Source organism: Podarcis gaigeae, assembly GCF_964106915.1.
Source record: "Podarcis gaigeae genome assembly, chromosome: 16".
In the NCBI taxonomy this organism is placed as follows: Eukaryota; Metazoa; Chordata; class Lepidosauria; order Squamata; family Lacertidae; genus Podarcis; species Podarcis gaigeae.
The window spans coordinates 38,894,127-38,913,534 of record NC_139693.1 but is presented as its reverse complement, the minus strand read 5'-3'; the positions used below and the strand labels follow the sequence as shown (position 1 = coordinate 38,913,534).

Below are 19,408 nucleotides of genomic sequence, written 5' to 3'. Positions count from 1 at the left end.
CTTATAAATTAAATATAAGAACCAGAACATCAGTACCTACAACATGAAATAAGACAAATAAAATAAAATTCTACATACCCAATTTTCCTTGCTCAAGTAATGTTGTTTCCAGTTTTTTTGCGGGGGTGGGGGCCTACTGCAAGTCTAAACCACAGAGCCTAGGGCTTGCTGATCAGGTCAGCTCCTGCCCACCTAGCAGTTTGAAAGCACGTCAAAGTGCAAGTAGATAAATAGGTACCACTCTGGCGGGAAGGTAAACCGCATTTCCATGTGCTTTTCTGGAAAAAAGGAGGGGGAACTCAGCACAAAGTTAGTTTATTGCAGGCTCAGTTGCAGTGCTGCCACCCTACCCTGGCCCAGGCAGTGGCTAAATGTAAAATGTAAACACAATAAACACAATAAACACAAGCAGACAATGATCTGGATTAGAAGTGGTCACAACTTTAATGATTATATACATATAAACTTCAAAAAACAGGGGCGGGTGGGTATCAAGATCTACAGGCCCTGCGTTCCTTGCAGGCCGGGCCGGATCCCGCCGCCAGAGGCAGCCGCCCCACCTGGCCGCCAGCAAGAAACCTGCGCGCCAGGTTTGTCCGGCTTCCTTCCGAGGAGGCGCCGCCGCTGCGCCAGGCGAGCCTCTTGCAAGGAGGCGCCTCCTGCCCGCCTGGCGCGGATTGGCTGCCGCTCGGCCCGGGGGCGTGGCCCGCTTCGCCTTGTGAATGGCCGGCTGCTGCTCTCGGGCCAGAAGGAGCGCCTCGAGGAGGGAGGAGGGAAGAGGCGGAGCGGCGGCGGCGGCGGCGGCGGCGGCGACAGCAGTTCTCCGTCAGGCCAGCAGGGGGCGGGCTGGTGCGAGTGCGCCTCGGCATTCCCGAGCCCGGGAATAATCCGGCGGAGTCTCGCAGGCCGAGCCGGAGTTGCTGCTGCTGCTGCTGCTGCTCGTCTGGCGGGCGAGGAAGGGAGCGGGGCCGCCGAGCAGCTGCTGCCAGCCCGGGCCCAGGAGGCTTCCTGCCGCCTGGCACCATGAACACCATCAAGAACGTGCCGGCGCGGGTGCTGAGCCGCCGAGGGGGGCACAGCCTGGAGGCGGAGAGGGAGCAGTTCGACAAGAACCAGGCAAGGGGTTTCCTGGGGCAGGTGGGGGGCGTGTTTGCGTCCTGGGGGTGTAACTGCATGGCAGACCTGGAGGTGGCATCGAAAACGGGGTGCAGAGTGTGTGTTTGTGTGAGGAAGAGACGGCGCGTGCATGTTATTTTAGTGGGGGGCGAGAAGAGAGACACCCCCCGTTGCATGCATGCACCTCTCTCTCCCCTCCCCCACTTGACCCTGTGCAGGATCCGTCCTGCTTCCTGCTCGGCTGCCCCCCTCCCGCCGCCACCCCGTGAAATGAATCCTTTAGCTTGACACACACGACTTCTTCCTTAGCGGGGGGGGGGGGAGTCTTGTCAAGTCAATAGGAAACACCCCTCCTGCTTCTCAAATATTGAATGCACCCTGTGGGTGGGGGGGGGATGGAGAAGATCCGTGCACTGCGGGGGGTGTCTCCGTATAGGATTTGAGGTCGATTTGCTACGACTATGCACAGGATTTGAAACATGCACAGAAGCTGGGAAGGGAGGGGGCAGGAGAAAGGCAGAGCGCGCGCGGGGGGGGGGGGATCACCTTGATCAGAACTAGGTGAGAGAGAAGGAAGGGAGCAGGGATAGCCAGAATCCCAGATTTCATTTAAAATTATTATTATTAAGGTTGCAGTCCTCGTGGTAGGGAGAGGAAAGAGAAACAACTCTCCCACATCCTGGGAGGAGGGCAAGAAAATTATTTTTTTCTTCTGAGGTGGCAAAAGGAAAATTGAGAGGCTATTCATTGAAACATACGGTGATAATTCATCATAATAATGTTGTAGTCCTCTTGGTTATAAGGAGGAGAAAGGAGAGCAATTTTCGCATGTCTTTGATGTTGCAAGGGGGGGAAATGTTTCTGAGGCGGCAAAATAAAAATTGAGGGGCATTCATTGTTGCTCTGCATGACTGTGAGTTTTTGAAACTTAAAAATTAACAAATGCACACGTTTTAAAAATAGTGTGAGGAGGTATTGGTTGGAACAGCATGTGTTTTGGGTATACATAAGGCTGAATAAAGGGCGCTCTCTAAAGAATGTATTGGGGATTGAGTGATACTTGCAGACCGGAGTTTCGGAGAGGGAGCGAGAGACTGTCTATCATGACCCCCAAATGTAGGTTTGTGATTGTCATCCACCTCAGCCCACCTGCAGTCTCCATGCCCCTCAGCGGCTTGCTTTTTGAAATATAGAATAGTTCAATCGTCGCACCATGGAGTTGGAAGGAGCCACAAGGGTCATCTAGTCCAACCCGTTGCGATGCAGGAGTCTTTTGCCCAATGTGGGATTTGAACCCACAACCCAGAGATTAAGTCTCTCTTGTGGCAGAAAAGCATTGGTGTGTGTCTTCCTCTGCTGAGGATTGGGGTGTCCCCTTGCGCAGCAATGTGTTAATCGGTTCTGTGTTTGTCTTATCCGTGTGTGTATCGTCCAGGACATGCAACCCTGATGGTTTGAGATGGGAGGCTAGATTTATAATTTCCAAGAATGACACTTTCCTTTTTTAAAGGGGGATGGTGAGTGGGACAAACACAAACTTGAGTTGTGATTTTGACTTTCCCTCTACTTATAGTACTTTGCCTCTGGCCTGGCCTGTTTTTTGGTGTGTCTGGGGATATTACTAATAGCTTCAGCCTGTACATTTCTCTTTGGCATTCCTGGGCTATCATGTTTGAGGCCGGGTGTAGCTTCTCAACTTTAGAGGAGGTTCTGGGGTTCCTTCAAGCCACACCCTGTGAACCGGAATTCCTTTCCCCTGATTCTGACTGAGTATGTGACTAGTGTTTGTTTCAGTGGTGGTGAGGGGGGAAACAAGGCACTCTGCAAATGCTCAGAAATGCTGGTGTTTCTTCCGACAGCCTGACAATGAAAATAATGTCTGGGGCCTGAGTCCCTGTCTGTGTGAGATTCCCATGGCTTCCTTCGTTGCCCGTATTGCCCTGTATCGCCTTTTTGATGTTCTATGCATGTGTAGATCAGGGATGTGCACAATCTCTCTTCTACCCTGTAATTGAATTTTGCATGTATCTGTGGACGTGTGTATGTTCTTACATATATACCACTGGGATAAACAATATGGATTTATATATGGTTTGGGTAACGAGAATTTGTCTATTGTTTCAGGGTTTGTAGGGCTGATTCTGTGTAGCTTATCCTGTGTACACTTTTTCATGTGTGGCTTTTCCTAGAGACAAACATCTGGTCTTGTTTCTATCATAGGCAGAAGCTGCTTAGTTTTTCTGAAAACAAACAAACAAATCAATAATGTTTTCTTAGTTACCTGTGCGGTCTTTGAAGAGGAACATATTTATTGAGGCAGAAGTTTGTGCAGCCTGTGCAGGAACCTGATGTAATGACCCGTATTCCACAAAAGCTTCCAACATTCCATATATTTTCCATATTACCATGCCACAATGAACCTGCTTACCCATCTGGAGCCTTTTCTGCTGGTCTAGATCTTTCCCAATGCCCCAACTCTAAGGAAACAGGTGTGAAATACAGTACGGTGGAGTGGAGTGCCTCTCTGAGCATGTGCAGAGTCCCTTGCCTTCACCAAAGACAACCTTCCCCCAAACACATAGAATGAAGGAGGGCCCCTCTGAGGCAGATGGCACACATCTCAAAGCAACAGGCTCAAGGCACCAGGCAAGATGGCGACCCTTTTCTCTCTCCCCCTCTTGCACTCTCAGTTCCATATACAGAAATGGACCATTGCTTTTTCTTTCTTTTTTAAAGCGTTTATTAATTTTCCAATAAGAACATCCAATTAATATATCAAATCCAATAAAAATAAATAAAATAAAAAAGTCCAATTGTCTTCCAAATTGTAATAATTTTTTGTTTTGACAAATGGGCCATTGCTTCAACCCTGCCAGCAGGACATGCATCTGGGACTGGTAGCAGTTTTGAGGGTGCAGAAAGGAAAGGCTGAGGGGCTGTTGAGCTCTGCCTCACCTTTTCTCACAGCAGAATCAAAATACTTTTATTTCCTCCTTAGAAACTGTTGGAAGCAACTCCCATCATTCCTTGCTATATTGGCCCTGCTGGGCCTGGCAGCGGCTGATGGGAGCTGGAATCCAACAAAGTCTGGAGGGTTATAGGGTCTCCAGAGCCATTCTGAAGCTTTCTGTGATGCTCCAATGTCTCTTCTTAAACTTACAGCCACTGACTTTCGAGGAAGGTCATTTACGTCCATTTCCAGTGCTTTTTGGGTGTGAAATGCGCTGTGTTTATTGCCTCAAGGTATCTTGGAAAATCCACCCTTAAAAGGAGAGGGAGGGTGCTTTGACAGCCCAGCAATTTTTCACTGCAGCGCACCTGTACACCATAGGTACTCAGTGAACACCCTGTGTTGACTCTGTGCCTGTGTGTCAGGGATTCAGTGTGTGTTTCTGAGCCTCGAGGAGAAATAGTGAGAGTGTTTGTGGGCAAATGTCAGGAAGTGTGCGTGTGTGTCTTCCTTGAAACTCCCATCTTCAGTTGTCAAAAATGAACACTGGAAACACTTTTTCCTTCCTGGGTGTTTCTTTTCCATTTGTTGTGCAGTTTCTCTTTCCCTTTCTCACATATGTTATGGTCCCAGAAACCTCTCTTGCTTCCTAGTTCGTCTGGTCTTGATTCCAGTTTGGCATTCTCCAAGACCAAGGGAAGTAATAGTGCCACTGTATTCTGCTCTGGTCAGACCTCACCTGGAGTACTGTGTCCAGTTCTGGGCACCACAGTTCAAGAAGGACACTGACAAACTGGAACGTGTCCAGAGGAGGGCAACCAAAATGGTCAAAGGCCTGGAAACGATGCCTTATGAGGAACGGCTAAGGGAGCTGGGCATGTTTAGCCTGGAGAAGAGGAGGTTAAGGGGTGATATGATAGCCATGTTCAAATATATAAAAGGATGTCACATAGAGGAGGGAGAAAGGTTGTTTTCTGCTGCTCCAGAGAAGCGGACACGGAGCAATGGATCCAAACTACAAGAAAGAAGATTCCACCTAAACATTAGGAAGAACTTCCTGACAGTAAGAGCTGTCATTGGGGCCCAGTTAAGCGGTGTACTTATTGAACCCTATAGCCTTGCTTTGAACAGTTGGGTGGCACAGGTGTTTTGCATTTTTAAAAAAATCAATTTACATACACTTTTTTTTAATTAGCTGCTTTCTTTGTAACAAATTGGCTGCCCTCTTTTTAGGAGATGAGAATAATTTATATTTCATGCATAAACCTCTGGGCAAAAAACCAACTCTTACCCAGTTATTTATTGCTTTTATAGTCTACCTTTTCCTCAGTGAGTTCAAGGGAACCTAATTAGTTCTTTCTATGCCCTTAGAATCTTTGCAACAACCCTGTGAGGTAGGATAGGTCGAGAGAGACAGGCCTAGTTTCCACAGAACACTAAGCCATGTTTAATGCTAACCATAGTTAATAAACATTTGTTAAACCTGGGACTCCTGGCAGTCAGTCACTTAAACCTCATTTCATTAACCCTTCCGTCATTAAAGCAGACACAAGCCAGGAAGATCTACTCTTCAGCCATGGCTCGGCTGCTTTTGGGTGGTGACGGTTATTTATATAGGAGGTTCAGGTTTGTACCTCTAAACTCTGGTTAACTGAGGTTTGCAAACCAGCTGGGTTAGGTTCTCACTTAATGCTAAGCCACGGTTTGCAAAAACATAGTTTGGTGCTCTGTACAAACCTTTTTTTATATGTATATACCTTTTTACAAAACAGGCCAGTCATTGGCTTAAGGTTCCCAAGTTAGCTTCATGGCTGAGTGAGAAATTGAACCCTGTTCCTCTGCACTGGGACTCAGGGGTGTGGGTGTGTGAGATATGGCTGATCTCGAGCCGCTGTTGATGGGCCTGTCTGTGCAAATGATATGCAAATGATGCAAGTTATTCAAATAGCAAATTGCCCACAGCCCTATAGCTTTCAGAGTGGTAGTTCTGGGTGTCACGGAGGTTGTCTGTTGAAGCTGCATTATGGTTCTGGGTGGTGATGGAGTCCTGGTAATGATTTGCTGACCTGCTCTGATGTCAGAGAAGGACAAAAGAAGGAGGGCCATCAGACACCAGGATCCTAGGAAACAAAGAGCGGAAGATGAGCGTATACACAGGAACAAAGGTAAGAGGAGAAGATCAGAGCAAAGAAAATGAGGGGGGGGGGTGATTTTGCTGACCTATGCTTACAGCTTTGGGCCTCTGGTGATAACAGTAGATATTTAAAGTTTAAAATGTGCTGCTTTTGTTTTTTTATTTTAAATATTTTATTTAGGATTTTCTTGTTTTACAGAAGTGTAATGCCTCGTTTCCCCCCCCCCCCCGATGTAACATTTTTACAAATCCGTTTCATTTGTTGAGGCATTAGGGGGAGAAGGAAAAAAAAAAAAAGGAAAAAGAAAGGGGGTAGAGGGAGGGAAGATGCATGTGGGTGGGGTCAAGTGGTGGTGTTTCTATTATGCTTAATGTATGTAGAGTTTGGTGTCAGCATGCTTCTGTTGTTCACTTGTGTTTCTTTGGTGGTGAGAGAGGTTGGGGTTGGCCCGGGTGTGATTGTTTGATTGTGATTGGCTGTGGTGATCTTTGTTTTCGTGAATGTGCTGCTTTTGTCTGCCACCTTTGAGCCCCATTTAGTCACTGAGTAAATTGCCATCATGTCACTGAATCTTTAGAAACAAACATTTAAGGAGGATGATTTTGACAGGAAGATTAAAATCAGTGCAGCTGCTGCAAAGGAAGCAGAGCATTCATCTGGCAGGGTGAAAACCTTGCATGGGGCCTAGAGATGGAAGGGACAGGGTGCTCAAAGAGAAAACTAAGGAATATGGCGTGCCTGTAAGGCCAGGAGAAAGATGGACTTAAAAAAATATAGTATTGGTCAGCAACTGAAGTCACCTGTTCTAGATGTGGCCCACCACCTCACCCCTTTGTTGATACCTGAGAGGCGAAAGAGAGTTGCCACTATAGTGGCCTCTGTGGCAACAGCCACCTGAGAGGGTGCCCCTATGGAAATTTGAAGTTGGGGCCTTGGTCTTTCAGCCCAACTCCATTGTCGAAGTGGCTCTCTGAGAATGAGCACGCATGGCCGTCAAGGCAGCTATCAAGACAGACAACTGGTCCGTCTTGCTAGCTCAATACTGATGACCCCCCACGTCCAGGAGTTCCGCAAGATCTCAACCACAGAGGCACCTTTCTCAGCCCTCTTGCGAGCAAATCGGCTTGAGCTGGAGTGACCTAGAACTTTCCATGTTCAAAATGTGTTTTCTGCTACTGAGTCCCTGTAGTTGCTGACCAGGGAGCAGCAGAGAGATGAAGAAGAAGCTGAATGCTTATAGGCTGTAAGGAAGCTGGGGGAATTGGGGTGTGAGGGCATATGCAGGGTGCTTTGGGGCAAAAACAGCCTGCGGAGGGTCACGAGGATCAAATATTCTGTGCTTAATTGCTTCTTAAAATGAATCCATCCCTGCTGAGCAAATCTGGATTTATTCATCTGTTACAATTAGCATTTTAAAATACCCTTGTGAGTGTGGAAGATTTGAGTTTCTCTGGGAAGATCTTCTGCCTGTGGGGTTTATTAACTGAAGCCCAAGGTAGTTGCTAGATTTGAGTAGTGGAAGCAGTGGGCAGAGGGGGACATGTGTTGCCGATTGGTAACTGTTTCCTTAAATACCTATTCACTTGGAAGTAGGGAAGGGGGATTTGATTCACTTCTCATTTAAACGTGAACCTCCCTTATATGCTGTTTTCAGAACAATACAGGAGCTGAAATGCAGGCACCTTTCAAAATCTGCTCTTCTCTGAATTTTTCAGTGCTGTTCTGCACCCAAAGAATGTGTACCAAAATGCATATACAGTGGTATTTCGGGTTACAGACCCTTCAGGTTACACACTCCGCTAACCCAGAAATAGTACCTCTGGTTAAGAACTTTGCTTCAGGATGAGAACAGAAATTGTGCACCAGCGGTGCGGTGGCAGTGGGAGGCCCCATTAGCTAAAGTGGTATCTCGGGTTAAGAACAGTTTCAGGTTAAGAATGGACCTCCAGAACAAATTAAGTTCTTAACCCGAGGTACCATTGTACTAGGACACAGTTTGCACCAACAAACATATATCACTGAAAATAACATACAAGTATGCATTATATTAGGAGAAATGGCATACCAAAACTTGCATATTATGAAAATCCATCAGCAAATTTCTCCTGAGGATTTAAAAATATGTTTGCAAACTGATGTGAAAATGTGGAGAACTGAACCTCAAGACAGGAAACATAAGGAACTTTGTTGTTGTTGTTTAGTCGTGTCCGCCTCTTCGTAACCCTCTGAACCAGAGCACGCCAGGCCCTCCTGTCTTCCACTGCCTCCCGCACTTTGGTCAGACTCATGTTTGTAGCTTCGAGAACACTGTCCAACCATCTTGTCCTCTTCGTCCCCTTCTCCTTGTGCCCTCCATCTTTCCCAACATCAGGGTCTTTTCCTGGGAGTCTTCTCTTCTCATGAGGTGGCCAAAGTATTGGAGCCTCAGCTTCAAGATCTGTCCTTCCAGTGAGCACTCAGGGCTGATTTCCTGAGAAATTAAGAAACTTAGAGAAATCTAAATGGAGAGATTTGCCCCACCCTGCGTGGATGTATACAGTCCTTGTCTCCCTGCGAATAACTACCCTGCCTTGTCTGCCTGTCACCCTCCGGTTTTTAACTGAGGAGAAGATTTAGGAGTCGTAATACAGTGGACAATCTCCTTCATCCCAACCCAGTTTATCTCCTACTACAAACATGCCTCCAGTGTTTGCGGAGAAGGGATTAGAAAGTTTTATGGCAGTGTGCTAAGAAGGGAGAAAAGAAGTGGAATCTCTCCCAGCAGAGAAAGCCCTCTGAAGGTTACAGAAACAGCAGCCCTGGCAGCAAAGAATGCTGAGATGGCGGTTTGTTTGCTTGCCACACGCCCAAAGCACAATTCGGGCAAATCCCTGCCCTCCCACTGACCTGACTGCTATTGCAGTTCATAACCCTGGCTGGAGATGAGGAAATCTCAGCTGTTTTTGTCCCAGCAACATATTAAAAGATGTTGTATGGATTTTATGGACGTAAGAGTAATCGGCAGTTTATAAGCTTCAGGCACAATCTGGCTGGAAGCTTTCCTGGAAAAGGTCTATTAAAATGAATGGTGGCTTCCTGATGGACTTTTATCCATAAGCCACACTGAGTCACTATCAAAGAAAAAGCTTGATTATACATAAATGTATAACAACAACAGCTCCCTGTGCACCAGCCGATGCACAGGTATTTCATTCCTGCTTGATTTGGGTATGCAAGCAAGTTTCCTGCGTACTCAAACTGAGCAGAAAGCAGGATTGAACTCTCTGCTCATTGTCATCTTATGGGCAGAGAGATCAATCCTTCTCAGGACTATCCCCCCTACTCTCCTTGGGCCACCTTGGACAGGATAGTCATTTGATGCCTTTCTGACATCAGAAGAGTGATAGATTTGACCCCCTCTCTAGGGCATTAGAGGACAATCTTTCCCAGCCATATTTAGAGATGCCAGAGGTTGCACCTGGGTCTTTTGCATGCAAAGCATGCACTCTGCTGCTGAGCTTGGCCTCCCCGGCAAAATGCACAATTTTAAAATGCAGTGGAGCTTTTGAGGTGGAGCAGGATATAAATTAAGCAAATTATGTAAAACAGAACATGCAAGGGATAGCACTGGGAATCCCAGGAGCAGATTTGTCCCTATGAGTGCTGCAGCTCCTGCCTGCTCCCCCTCATTTCAGGGGCAAAAGAAGTGTGGAGAAAACTAATGACTGAGCTAGTAGGCTGCTTTGGCTAGTAGGGTTGACATGTAAGATCCCTTAACCTGTGAGCTCATCCTCCATGGCTAGCAAAATATCTACCATGGAACAGGGACAGGTTGCCAGTCTCTTACTTTCTGAGAGAGGATAACCTGGTGGCAACATCAGAGGTGGAGCAACAAGTTACAGGCAAATTTGAGGGGACAAGGTCTAACCACCACCAGCGTATCTTGTGAACAAAAGGGGTTCATCAGGTCCCTGAGAAATACTCATTTCCAAGTCCATGACTGAATCATTCCATTTTTACCCTTGTAAAAATTTGGTTTTTAAAAATGTTTTAAATAATTCATAGAAACCATTTTTTTCTGCTCCAAAAGAAAAAGGAAATCTTTCCAAAATAGGTAAGTTGGCATATGGCACAAAGTCAAATTAAATAGTCCTAGTTTAAATTCTTAAGAACACCCCACAAGTCTTTGCTGTGGTCAGCTGCTCAGAAACATGTTTAATCCATTGTTTTGGTATGTGGCCCATTTTATTCTCATTCCATTTATATCCTACCTTTTTTCCAAGCTCAAGGTGGTGTACATTTCATCCTCCTCTCCCAACAACCCTGTGGGGTTGGATAGGCTGAGAGGTAGGGTCTGGCACAATATTACCTAGTTTGTGTCACGTCTTGAGCAGGGATTTGAACCCTGGTCTGCCCAGTCCTAATCTGACATTCTGTGATACACTGCCACTTCAGCATACAGCACACAAGTGAGTAGAGAGGGACAGCTCTCACTTCCTATTCCCATTTGAAAGCTGCCATTTTGATGACAGGAGTGTATTCTAGACAGGTGGAGAAACTCTCTCCTTGTATCTTTATGATGCCAAATTCAGAGGTGAGCTGCAGCAAACACAGGAAATGGTGGCCAAGCACAGACTGAAGCTGCATTTTCTCTTGTTGGCCACCGAAAACCTTTCAATAATTACTATAACTGCTGTGGGTGCACCCATTTTGGGGGAACCTGTTGGGTCTGTAATAATACTAATAATAATAATCTGTAATACTACGCTGCCCACCTGGCTGGGTTTTCCCAGCCACTCTGGGTGGCTTCCATCACATATAAAAACGTAATAAAACATCAAACATTAAAAACTTCCTGATAAAGGGTTGCCTTCAGATAACTTCTAAAAGTTGTATAGTTATTTATCTCCTCAACATCTGATGCGAGGGCACCACAGGGAGGGCACCACTACCAAGAAGGTCCTCTGGCTGGTTCCATAGCTTTCAACTCAAACCAAAACTGGCCCAAGCAATTATTTTTGTCACACCAGCAGCATTATTTGGGAAGTCTAAGCTAAAAACAAACCTGTTTGCTCCCTTATTCATCTCTGTTGTTGGTTCTCCTCACTGTGACCATGAGGACTATAGCCTTTCATTGATGCATACCGAAATCTGTGATTCTCATGGTTTTAACGTTAGCTGGTTTAGTGTTAGAATGGCAAAGCTGCAGAAAAGTTATAATAATAATTTTTAAAACTATGAATTCAGCCTAGATTGGGTGGCTGCTGTGTGCTAGAGTTACCCTGGAGACTCTGCCTGTCACAGCAGACGGTACTGGGCCCCAATGGACTAATGGTCTGACTCAGTTTGAGGCAGTTTCCGGTGCTTGTAACTAGTACAACCTGCTGAAGACTAGAACTCGCAGCTGCTGAAGAATGTAACTCAGCCACGTGAGTTAACCTCTGTACTCTTTGCAAGCTTCTTAGTCCGCAAACGTTGTGCAATGTTTCGTTATTTGGAAATGGTATCTATGAGCTAAGCATTGCTCATTGGTTCTCCTTCACCCCTGTGCCTGTCGCTTAGTGTGCACACACAACTAGGATTTCCATAATTGCAGGTCTAGTCAGTCTTAATTGTACCTGTTTTAACGGCAGGAAGGCTGGGTGTTGTGGGGGGCAGGGAGACACAAATTTACTTTTTAAACCAGAAGTGGGGATCCAGATGTCCCTGACCGTTGGCCATGCTGGCTAAAGGGGCTGGTGGGAGCTGCTGTTGCTAATTTATTTACCACATTTTCTCCAGGTTTATACTCGGAGCAGTTTACAATGGAATAACAGACCAAAACAATGCCACAATAACCACAATACACACAATTAAAATTATAATACAATTTACAACACCAAAGGAACAGTTCAGTAATGACCAATTATTGTTGATTCAGTTAAAATGCATCCAGAAAATGAAACCTTAAAGACATCAACAGGCCAGTTAATATACCCCCCAGTAGCCATAAAGCTGATGAAAGTGGGAACTACAACAGTCAGATTTTTCTTCAACAGATATATTCATGAAAGGGAGCCCCAGGGATGGCCTTGCCAATTCTTGTGGGTAGCCTTGCAAGATTGCTGAGCCAAGTTGTAGTTCAACAAGAGCTGAAGTTCCTCATGTTCCCCCTCCTGCATTTGGGGCTGCAGCTCAGCTGCTGAGGACAGGCGTTGCACGCAAAAGGTCCCCTATCCCATCCATACTGCCTCCAGCTAAAAGGATCTCCAGTTCTGAGAAAGGTTCCCTCTTGGGAGAGCCACTGGCATGAGAATTGGACAGCAGGTAACTAGATGGACAAGCGTCCAGAACTAGCATTAGGCAACTTCCTTCGCTTGTAGATGCTCAGGCTGACTGAAAGCTGTGATGAGGCCTGGTCTTGCTTTGGGCAGATCCACACCATACATTTAAAGCACACCCCAGACACATTTAAAGGATATGACTTCTGCCAAAGAATCATGGGAACTATAGTTTCCCACCTCATAGATACAGTTCCCAGCACCCTTAGCAACTGACGGATCCCAGGATTATAGAATCATAGAATTGTAGAGTTGGAAGAGACCCTGAGGATCATCTAGTCCAAACCCCCTGCAATGCAGGAATATACAGCTGTCCCAGACGGGGATCGAACCTGCAACCTTGGCATTATTGGCACTGTGCTCCAGCCAGCTGAGCTGTCCAGGCTTTAAAAGTATGGTGTGGATCAGCTTGGAAAAGTTTGAATGGCACTGCGGGAAATTTTTAAAAACAGCAAGACAAAACAGACTTATTTACACCCTCATTCTTTCTGTTGAACTTTGAGTTGGTGATCAGAAAGGAAATGAGGTCACGTTGAAGGAAGTATCCTTTTCTTTTATCTGCAATCAGGAAGTCTAAATGCGTTTGCCACCTGCGAACCAGAAATACCAGTTTAGTTTTGAAAACAAAGCAATTACATCCTTGCTTCGTGACTGCATCACCACTGTGGTTCCGAGCTGTTTCTGAGTCACTTCCTTTCCCTGGGTTGGCTTGGGAGAGCAGGGTGGGCGGACACATTGGCATCTCGGAAGCTGTTGCCGGCTGGCAAGGAGAGAGGGGCTGGCACAAGATGCTTGGACCTGGGTAACACATTGCTAAAGAACCGGCCAAGCGTCTGGATTGTGTTCATGGAGGAATAAGTGGCTGTTAGCTTTGATACTGATGCAAAGCTTAAGAAGGGACAAATCGTTATCCAAATGAGAAGGTTAATGCCCAGATCCTATTTACCATATTTACTTGAATCTAATGCTCACTTTTTTTGGCTAAATTATGTTGCAAAAATTTAAGGTGCACATTAGATTTGATGTCATATTTACATTCACCAGCAAATACTTTTTTTGGTTTCACATTTATATCCCACCTCTCCTCCAAGGAGCTATATACAGTGGACACTCGGGTTGTGAACGTGATCCGTGCGGGAAGTTCGCAACCCGCAGCGCCGCATGTGTGCATGTGCGGGTCGCGATTTGGCACTTCTGTGCAAGCGCTGAAACCTGGAAGTAACCAGTTCCAGTACTTCCGGGTTCGGCGCGGTGTGCAACCCGAAATCGCGCGACCTGAAGCGTCTGTAATCCGAGGTACACTGACAAACTGGAACGTGTCCAGAGGAGGGCAACCAAAATGGTCAAAGGCCTGGAAACGATGCCTTATGAGGAACGGCTAAGGGAGCTGGGCATGTTTAGCCTGGAGAAGAGGAGGTTAAGGGGTGATATGATTGCCATGTTCAAATATATAAAAGGATGTCACATAGAGGAGGGAGAAAGGTTGTTTTCTGCTGCTCCAGAGAAGCGGACACGGAGCACTGGTTTCAAACTACAAGAAAGAAGATTCCACCTAAACATTAGGAAGAACTTCCTGACAGTAAGAGCTGTTTGACAGTGGAATTTGCTGCCAAGGAGTGTGGTGGAGTCTCCTTCTTTGGAGGTCTTTAAGCAGAGGCTTGACAACCATATGTCAGGAGTGCTCTGATGGTGTTTCCTGCTTGGCAGGGGGTTGGACTCGATGGCCCTTGTGGTCTCTTCCAACTCCATGATTCTATGATTCTATGTACATAGTTATTCCCCCAGCATTATATTACCACAACAACACTGAAAGGTAAGTTAGGTGTGTACAGACAGACAGACAGACAGACAGACAGATTCACCCCATGAGCTTCATGGCTTGTCTAAGTGGCAATTTGAACCCTGGCTTCCCAGGTCCTAATCCAACACTCCTCCACTGCACCATGTTGACTCACTTCATTTGGATTTTATTTGAGTTTAGTTGGATATAAGTGCCCCTTTTGTGTGTTCTACTTGTTGTTGTTGTTTAGTCGTTTAGTTGTGTCCGACTCTTCGTGACCCCATGGACCAGAGCACGCCAGGCACTTCTGTCTTCCACTGCCTCCCGCAGTTTGGTCAGACTCGTGTTTGTAGCTTCGAAGACACTATCCAACCATCTCGTCCTCTGTCGTCCCCTTCTCCTTGTGCCCTCTCCCTCCAACGACCTGAGACATAGATTCTCAAAGGGCCAAGCCCCCGCCATGTGCGAATGTGATAAGGAGACACCGGAGTCGCTCCAGCACATTATGTTCACTTGCCCCCTGTTCAATGTGCCACGGGCAAATTTGTTGGGATCAATCATACAGAAACTAGAGGGTACCCCACCAAAATTCCACCTTGCCCAAATCTTGCAGGATAAGGATACTCATACGACCCTGAAAGTGGCAACGTTCCTGGTCGCTGTCCTTACCCAAAAGCGACGCCAAGGAGCACTACAAGCTAACTAAGGCGTAGTATGCCATTCTATCTTATAGTATTTTATTGTTATAGTGGTGTTTTAGCGGCTGTTTTTCCCACGTGCACAAGTTGTTATTTATGTGTCGTTTTTACCTGTATGGGCCTATGGCCGTAAATAAAATTACTTACTTACTTACTTACTTACTTACTTGTGCCCTCCATCTTTCCCAAGTGTTCTACTTGTATGCAATGCTTTGCCTAGTATTCCTTCAGCTGGGGACTGTGAGCTTTGGGGTGTCCTGTGGTGCTGTAACGAGCACTTCCTCTACACAGGGAAGTGTTGCCTGCTCTGTTTGTCTTTGGAGGCTGTATGCCAGGGAAGGCCAGTTGCCAAGGAGCCACAGCAGGAGAGGGCTTTTGATTTTGTGCCCCGCTTGTGGGCTTCCAGGCAGCATCCGGTCAGAAAACAGGGATGGAGCTAGCTGAACTTACACTAGGAGAGCCTGCTAGATCAGGGCAGTGGCCAGTCCAGCATTGTGCTTATTGTCCCTGCCACATCCTGTTCTCACAGTGGCCAACCAGATGCCTGTAGGAAACCCGCAAGCAGGATTCAGGCATAAGAGCACTTGCCCCTCCTGGGATTTCGAGCAACTGGTTTTCAGAATCAGTTCAGCCTCCAACTCGGAAGGCAGAGCGTCGCCACCTTGGCTGTTAGCCATCAATAGCCCTGAATTCGCCCAATCTTCTTTTTTGGTTTTTGAAAATACAGCTGTAAAAAGATGTACAGATCAATAAAAGGAGAATAGAAAACCATAGCTGTAACGGTGTCCATTATTCTTTAAAGCCATCTAGATTGGTGGCCACCACTACCTCTGCGTGAAGAAGTGCTTAATTGTGATCTGATCCACCAAGGCTCTTTGTATATCGTTCCCTATTCCTTCCACTCCTCCCTGGCTGAGAGACCTAGCATTCAGAGCCAGTTTGGAAATAGTTGTGGTACTTTAAGGCTGCTATAATCCTAAGTCTTCATATTTGAGGTTGCTCCTTTTCAGATGTTGTGCAGATGAACAACACCCCTACCTCTTACTATCCAGAGGTGCATGCCTCCAATTTTCATCGCATCTCCCAATAGTATTTCAAAGGCTGGAAAGGCCTGGTTGTGTTAGATGGCAGGGACAATAAGCACAATGCTACTCTGCCTTGCATGCTGCCCTTGCTGAGCCTCTGATCTAGCTGTCATGGAAACCTGCTCATTAAAGATACTGAGCAGCAAACAAAGCGTAACTTTAATAACGATCAGTGTATTTGCAGACTCTGTGCACAATTTGTGTCGCAGTTGAACCACCTTAGTTACGCTCCTGGCACACTTATTCAACAATGTACAGTGGTACCTCAGGTTACATATGCTTCAGGTTACATATGCTTCAGGTTACATACGCTTCAGGTTACAGACTCCACTAACACAGAAATAGTGCTTCAGGTTAAGAACTTTGCTTCAGGATGAGAACAGAAATGGTGCTCTGGTGGCACGGCAGCAGCAGGAGGCCCCATTAGCTAAAGTGGTGCTTCAGGTTAAGAACAGTTTCAGGTTAAGTACGGACTCCGGAACGAATTAAGTACTTAACCTGAGGTACCACTGTAATGGAATTTAACACAAAACTGAGGCCTTTTCAGGATCACACCATATTGTAAAAGGGGTCTAGCAACTTTGTTTTCCTCTTAGAGGCCACACTCCCTGTGTGTGTGTGTGTGTGTGTGTGTGTGTGTGTGTGTGTGTGTGTCAGTCATTCTCCTGCTGATGGACAGAGAGGCTAAAAATGTCCTGGATTTTCAGTTTTCTCTATGACTACCTCATATTAGTAGGTGTCTATGGGGTGAGGTGCTCTTGATACTTTTATATTTACTTTGTGGGAGCCTATCCTGGCCTAGCTGTTGAAGCAGGACATGTTTGTTAACAGGTCTTAAGTTTACTCTTTTTTTTTAAAGCAAAGCACTGGTGTAAGTTTAATTTCAAAATTTACTACAGAATAGCTGCAGATCAAACTCCTCCAGGAATATTTGTTGTCTGGACAGATAGATGTGAAGAAGGGAAGGGTCAAAGAAAATAATGTGCAAGGCAGTTTGTGTGTGTGCTTGAATAATCACGTGAACGAAAGTAGAGATGCATGTGGGGCCCAATTTTAAAGTTGATGAGTGCATAAGGGGGGGAAAACAGCATATTCATTCAAGATCCTTGTTCTGGGCCGATGACCTATCCTGTCAGTGGCTGAGGGCCTAGTTTTAACTGAGTCACCAGCCACATGGTGGTGGGGTTTTAAACTGATGCTGTAATCTGTCTGGAAAGATGCGCAGGGCCTCCACCACCACCCCACTAGTGGGTGTGGTGGGCTGCTCTGTTTTTCTTTGGTGCTAAATCAAGCTTCAAACTGTTCACTCCTATAGCTTAAGGGGTCAATATAAATGCTTGCCAGATGCTGCTTATTACGCAGAGAACATGATGGATCATGCATGTGTGTGTCTGCAGAGAGAGATTTCCTTACTTCCCCTCAGCTGAGATGCACTGACTGCAAGACCTTCCACAGAAGCATCTACATTAGTATATCTAGTCTCTGTGCTGGGAGTGCTGTTGTTTTTTTTAATTACCCACTCAGCGAGGAAGTTTACTGGTGTGTCTCTGCACAGCCTATACCTAAGGTGTTGCCTTCTTAATGACCCAGTTCACACATTAATGTTTTGCTGTGAACACACCTAAAGTGGACTGCGTCTTTTCTGCACTTGTGCTGGGAGGAAACAAGCCAAGATGATGCCTGCTAGGAAGGGCAAACCTGTCTATTTTGGCTTCTCTCACTTCTTCATTTTTCCAATATGAAGTTCAGTTCTCCACATTTCCACATCAGTTTGCCATAACAAAAGAAAGAAGTATTCACCAGCATTTTAGAGTGAATTTCTCCCAAAATCACATTTTTGCAGAGCAAATTTCCCCAATATAATGCAGTTTTGTATGCTTTTTAAACAAGTATATGCATTTTTTTCACACTTCACCTCAGTAATATGAAGTTCTGTACACACTGCTTGGCTGAGGAATGGCCTTGCTGAAGTTTGAAAATTTTGAAGGATGGTTGTGCTCCGGTTCTCGAATTTGTTTTGGAAAATGCAAATTGCATTGGATTGCACATTACATTGCAAACTGAATCAGATTTCTTCCCCATCCTTATCCCTGGTGTAGTGTTGTGTTCCAACCAGGGAGCGTCCTTTTATTTATAAAAGTATTTTTGTACTGCCATACCATAAAGTAGTGTGGTGTGCAACATTAAAACATAAAACACAATTAAAAACAATACAGACAATAAAGTGACTAGCTAATTTAAAAAATGAAAAATGAAATGGCTACAAAGACCTGTTGGTGTAAAAAGGTCTTTAAGAGCACCTGACAGTCAAAAACAGGGTTTGCCTCCTGAATCTTTGCTGGAAGAATGTATATCACTACAAGAACCTTGAACCTGTTTGCTTGTTCTCAAACTGCAGATGGTAAGTCAAGAACAACCCTTGACTATAGATACTGTTTTTGGGGGAGTAAAACAAACAGCAATCCCTGATTTCAAGAGAACGCAAGGCCAGGGATTGTGGTTGGTTTTGTCCCAACACAAGCAGGGAAGAATGAAGTGGGTGCAATTCATTTCTGCACAGTAAGCCTTAGCTTATGGCCTTCTATGAACAGGCAGAGTCAAGTGCTCTGGAGGGCAGGCAATGCAGCTGTATTTCTGGAGCATAGATGCACAGAAAGCTGCCTTTTGCCCACTGGTCCATCAAATCAGAAACTGGGACTGCTTCTCTAAATCAGGGGCATCCCTGGGAAATAGGGACACTTGGAAGGTCTGTGCTGTGGCTCACCAACTGATGCAGTAGAGAGGCAAGCGAAATGCTGAGGATTGACCCGAGAACCCTCCCAATATATAGGTCTATAGGTTTGCAAGTGGCGGAATGGCAAGCATGCTGCTAGATCCATTAAGAGGGAGTGCTATTCAGACCCGCCTTGTGTTGTCTGGCCATCTACTTCCCCTTGCTTGCGTTACGTCACCTGCTGCCGTGTGGTTCAACAGCTGCCACTTAAGATATTCAACACTAGGCAACAAATCTGGTACAAATTACTCCGAGGTGGAAAAAGATCACAGGTGCGGGCAGTTCTTATTTTTCCAAGGCTATCTATGCTTGCATTTGTGCACCCTATAACTGACTCTGTTTATTTGCAGCTTGGATCAAAATGCAGAGCACTGCCAATTGTAGGTTTGTGAAGGTATTGAGGGGTTCCTAATAGAATGACAAAATGGAAATGCATAGGATTCTTTGCTTCCTATTTTATATAGGTTTTTAGTGGGCTTTAAATTTTATTTTTAAAAAACATATCATTTGCTTCCTCCAGTGCTAAGCATGATACTTATATACAGTATTTATTTTGAACACTGATAATTGAC

At 45.7% G+C, this 19,408-nt stretch overlaps 1 protein-coding gene across 2 annotated transcripts in view; it reads left to right on the top strand.

Annotated features, from left to right (window-relative positions):
• Positions 1 to 752: 752 nt before the first annotated feature.
• HIP1R (huntingtin interacting protein 1 related) overlaps positions 753 to 19,408 on the top strand; it is a 67,555-nt gene continuing 48,899 nt past the window's right edge. Inside the window, exon 1 of one of the 2 annotated variants that reach the window (XM_083717006.1) lies at positions 753 to 1,116. In XM_083717006.1, coding sequence (XP_083573132.1) covers positions 1,024 to 1,116 — 93 coding nt within the window. In that variant the 5' untranslated portion in view covers positions 753 to 1,023. Of the gene's footprint in view, positions 1,117 to 6,038; positions 6,232 to 19,408 lie in introns of those variants that run through there. The other variant, XM_083717007.1, reaches the window with a different exon arrangement.